General features: G+C 38.0%; 1 protein-coding gene across 1 annotated transcript; it reads right to left on the bottom strand.

The window, feature by feature from the left end:
• Positions 1-634: 634 nt before the first annotated feature.
• Positions 635-2123, bottom strand: LOC131333223 (mitogen-activated protein kinase kinase kinase 20-like). Its single transcript, XM_058367640.1, has one exon. It carries the CDS (start codon positions 2090-2092, stop codon positions 869-871), a length of 1224 nt encoding a protein of 407 aa, XP_058223623.1. The 5' UTR covers positions 2093-2123; the 3' UTR covers positions 635-868.
• Positions 2124-5221: the final 3098 nt, after the last annotated feature.

Here is a 5221-nt window from a genome sequence, read left to right as displayed (position 1 = left end):
AGGACGAGGAAGTGGGGGAGGTGCCGATGGCTTTTGTACTGAAAAGGCAAGGAAGTCTGCTTTCTGAGGCTGCTGTAATAGACTGTTGCTATGCAGGTGCCTTCTTTTTCATTGAGCTCAATGCCTTCTATTTCTCTCTCTCTCTCTTTAGATGTTCGGCCTATCATGCACTACGAAGCCCCAAGCGCATGGTTTACTTTCTTCGCAGCAGGTTGCACCATACAAGAAAGTGAGGAAGGTGGTGTTCACACATTCAATACCAAGGTCGGCAGCTGGAAAGATTCTCCGATGGGAACTGAGGGGCTTGATTTCAAGAATTTAGGAATTATTCAAGCATGCCTAGTTTCCATTAGAATCAATTTAGAATTGGTAATTATGTTAGATACATCATTAACAGAAATTCATGTGTGTTCGATGTATGTTCATGATACATATCTTTTGTGTCTTGGGGTGTGTGTGTGTGTGTGAAGTCTGAGGGTCGTGACTCGTACATGAATTTATTTATTGTCTAGTTTCGCGTACTTGACTAGATGCGTGATAGGAGAGTGCTAATAAATTCTAAAAATATTTGAGTTAGTTTGTAATATCTTAGCTAACTTCAGAAACATATAAAGAGTATATTGTTGAGTGTTTCAAAAATTCAAACTGTGTCACTGTTCAGAAAGCGTTCAACCATATGAGAGAATACCCAAATCCTATAGTGCTAATTGCAAACAGAAGTCATAGAACCTGTAATTGCTGTATAAATGAACACAACAGTGCAAATCCACTATTTGCTATAAGGATTAACATTCTCATGTCTAATGATTGCTCAATGAATGAATACCCTTTCCTTTTCAAGGATTTGAAGGGGAATGAAAAATCATAATTAATTGAAAATCTCAATAGCAATGTTCGAGCTTGGTATCACCGGAATGGGCTTTACACCCCAGTAGCCCCAGGCATCCAGTCGAAAACTCGGTTCGAACTTCTTCCCTTTTTCTTCTTCCTCCTCCTCCATTCTTTTTGCCTTTTTAATGGTACGAATCTTGCTAAAATCAGGCAAGATTCTGTTTGATGCTGAACGCGACATGAGCAAGTACGGTTTAGTAAGATCGAACGAACTCTGGCTTGACGACGAATCAATTACTTCTTTTGCTGCCTTTTGTGGCTGAACTACTCTGCTCCTTTCGCCCTTTCTACTTTCAGCTGTCATGCAGTCAAGACCCGAGACAAAAGGATGGGCTAAGAGCATGTCACCGGTCCACCGTGACTTAGGATCCCTAACCAAGCACTTGTTGAGGAAATCTTGCGCCTCTTTCGACAACCCATAACTTGGAATTTCCGGCACTTCTTCTGTAAATCCAAACTTGAACAAAAGAGCTGCCTTTTCCATATTTTTGTCACACTTCCAAGGCAGTTCGCCGGTTAGCATGTGTAAAACAGTGCACCCAAGTGCCCAAATATCAGAGTGAGCTTCATATTCTCCACACCGAATTGACTCGGGGGCGATATACATAGGCGTACCTCTTAGTTTCCCCTTGCTTCTTTCTTCGTCCTTCGTTCTCTTTCCAGCCTTCATTGCAACCCCAAAATCAGCAATCTTTGCTGTGTGTTCTTTCTTAACCCTTTTCCTCTTTCCATTCAGATTCATTGGAGATCTTATTACTTCACTCTCACTTTCCACAAGCACTACATTATGAGGCTTTATGTCACAGTGGACGTATCCTTGTTTGTGAACGTGATTCAGACCCAAGAGTAAAGATTTCGTGTATCGCCTTGCCTCAGATTCCGGTAATCCTCCTCTGCCTGACCTACGAATGCGATCAAATAGACTGCTGCCGGAGGCGTACTCCAAGAATAGATTGTACCAATCCTCTCCTTCTTCAGTCGTGGTATCGGAACCGAAACAACGTACAACTTGCGGACAGCCTTCGAACCGATTAAGGTGTCTTCTCTCTCTGCAAATCGAGCCCGATTTGCTTAATGGGGCAGATTTCACGGCCATAACACAAGGTAAATCGTGATAGAAGGCAGCCTGATCATCAACTAGTGCTAGAGACACCATTCCAGAAGCCCCCACTCCCAACGTTTCGCCTCTCCTCCACTTCATTAAACTTAAACAATCAGTCAAAATCTCTCTATGTATCGTATCGAAGGGGGTCTGGTATTGCTTGCTTTCAAAGCAATACACAGATTAACGGCTGTGAAGATCAATGCGCGCAGGAGATTTCCAGATTGGATCGGAAGTCTGGTTTATCTCTGTTTCATTCATTTAATTACTTCGTTTCCTATTTTGACGAGGAGCCTTGGACGAGAATCTATTGCATGCCCTTGGAGGAAAAAGATCTATTATCCGTTATTTGTGTGGTACAAAGCCCCAGATATGTAGTTTAATTACACTTTTGTCACATGAATGACCGTCTTCTCAACACAACTTTCTAAAGTAGTGCTCCTATTTGCCGTCATTTTCAAAACGGTCTTGCTATTGTCAGCCCACTGGGCTGACGATAAACACGCTAGAAAACAAAAAAAACACGTATTTCTGTGCACTTTTTACACCCTTTAATATACATTCACACACTCACTATATTAGAATTTTCCTTTTCAAAATAAATAAATAAAAAATTTAATGATTTTTTTGCTAAGTAAAATTTTTGTTTTTATGATTACTCGCCTACTAATGCAATTAACTGCCACTCTAGCCTTCCCCACCCTTTGCTAGAATTTTCTAATTCTGTAACTTCTTGTTGAGACATTTCTTGTTCTTCTGTAAGAGCATTAAGAGTTAAACCCTTAAATCTCTTTTGTAATTTTTTGAGTAATTCAGAATTTTTATTAGGATCAGTGAGATTAAAGCCAGTTATTGGTAACGGTGGCCGAATATTTGATGGTGATATACCATCATCCTCCTTATTATTGGTCATAGGACTTATATGTCTAATATCTTCCCTAGTTTGAGCTATTTGCTCTTCCATTCTAATCAATTGGTCACCGATTGTATTAAGACAAACATTAGTATGATTGTTTTGTTTATAAACTTTTCCATTTGGATCTGTGTTTGTAGGTTTGACAAAAGCAGCAGTTTCCAATGGAGGATCAGACTCAGAATTGCCTTCAATAGACAAAGGTATAGTTGGAGGATGCACTGCTCGGATAGCAGTACCCGTCATTGACCTCCAGTTTCTATGATAATCTTGTATTACATTTATGGACCTATCAAATTCTGTCCAATACCTTCCATAAAACCATTGAGTAAAAGGTACAATTTTTTGTTGGCTTTCAAGCCAATCATAAAATTCCTTTTTGAATTTTTGTAATTGATTAGGATCATATTTATCAAAATACCAACTCCTAAATTCTTGATATTTAGGTTGTTGGAATTCTTTATTAATTTCTCTTCTAAGCTCAGTCCCTATTATCATTATTAATAGTGAATGCCATTTCACTAGCAGTAGGTGATTCTACTGTATTAGTATTTTGAGTATAAATTCCATGGGGTATTTGGTTTTGGGATATCCTTATCCCAACCAGATTCTCATCCTCAATTGGATGATGAGATTCTGGAATCTCAGATGTCGAGTGTCGACTAGTATTTGGCATACTAACTCTATAAGGAGTTTGACCATTTCTAGAACTCAGATTTCTCGAAAATCGACTAGTCTGTGGATCCTGTGAATTCCTAAAATTTAAGAAAACAGTTCCATCATTATCTTGAACTATTTGTTCAATTCTATTGATAATGGGTCGAGGAGGAACAGCATTGGGTATAGTCCAGCTGTCAGGGAAAGTAATTTCTTCCCAATTAATCAACCTGTTAGTAGCAACATTAGATGTCAACATGTTGGATTCGATTAAAACAGTTTGATCTGCAGGACACATCATTCGCACCCTAGGATTCATGGTATTCATGACTTTATAATAAATTCTATAAATCACAGCAATTACTTTAGATCCAGGCAAGAAATCATAGCCTCTAGTCTGGATTCTACAATTCAAAGCTTCCCCTATGTTTCTATCAGTGAGTGATAAAGATAGATCAGGAAAAACATTAAAATAAACAGGACCATGACTTAAACTGGTCTCAATTGCCCCCATAATCGAGGATCTCCAATTATTACACCTACCATCGCGCAAAGTGACTTGCAAACAGGTGTCCATTCCAAGTAAAGTTAAAGGTTTAAGAGCAATTTGCACCAAACCAATATGAACATACCTATAATTACGCATATGAGCAAGTAGATCAGTACGATCCATAAGATTTATTATCTTATCATTGGATTCTAAGCTTTCTGTTCGTTCAACAGTTTTTATTGCCATGCTACTTTTTAATTCAAACATCCCATGTCTATAAATAACTGAATGACGAACTGGAGGGATAGTCCAGTGATTCAATTGTTCTTGCACATCAGCATATTCTATCAATTCAGAATTTTTTATTCTTTCATTATCAGAACGAAATAATCTTCTCATTATGAGATGATTGTGTCAGTGCTCGCATAAACCAATACCATAATCCAGCCTTTTTTTTTTTTTTTTGGAAAACATTCCTGATAGCACGTCTGTCAACGATTTACCGGAGCAAGGCCAAATCACCCTTCCCGGGTCCTCCTGGCCGGACAAATCCGAACGCGACTTGGGTGACGTCCCACTACCTTGAATGTCATCTTACATTTTCAAGATTTTATTGTAAAAGGCTCTACATTTTGTTGGTCATTGGGACAACCAACGTGAAAGAAGTAGAGAACTACTTCAAAATTTGAAATGTCCAACGTTAACACATTTCCGTTGGTATAAAGACGTATTCCTTGCAAAGGTAATGCAAAGAATTGATGCTAATAGTGAGCATTGGAAGTCAAAATTTGTTGATGGTTTACCTTATTTCTTTGCAGAGAAAATAAGAAAAAAATTGCGAGACCAAAATAATGGTTTAACTATTGATTATGATAGAAATACTTATGGACAACTTATATCCATAATTATCCAGGAAGGATTGACTTTGTGTAATGACATAAAGTTGCATAACCAATTGAAAAAACAAAACCTAACTGGAAAACAGGAGTTAGGACAATTTTGTGACCAGTTTGGTTATGATTTACCCCAATATCAAAAACCTCAAAAGAATGTAGTAACAATACTACTCGAAAATATTCTAAAAAGAAGTACGGTAAAAAGAAACAGAAGGATAAGAATGAGCAATCAAGCTCAAAATCTACTACTGCTAAAAAGCAAAAAAATAAAA

This window comes from Rhododendron vialii, chromosome 7a, assembly GCF_030253575.1.
Source record: "Rhododendron vialii isolate Sample 1 chromosome 7a, ASM3025357v1".
NCBI classification, from domain to species: domain Eukaryota; kingdom Viridiplantae; phylum Streptophyta; class Magnoliopsida; order Ericales; family Ericaceae; genus Rhododendron; species Rhododendron vialii.
The sequence above is the reverse complement of the archived record's forward strand: the minus strand, read 5'-3'. Positions and strand labels throughout refer to the sequence as shown.

Excerpts from the sequence above, each read along its gene's own strand:
- LOC131333223 (XM_058367640.1), bottom strand. The coding sequence starts at position 2,092 with ATGAAGTGGAGGAGAGGCGAAACGTTGGGAGTGGGGGCTTCTGGAATG.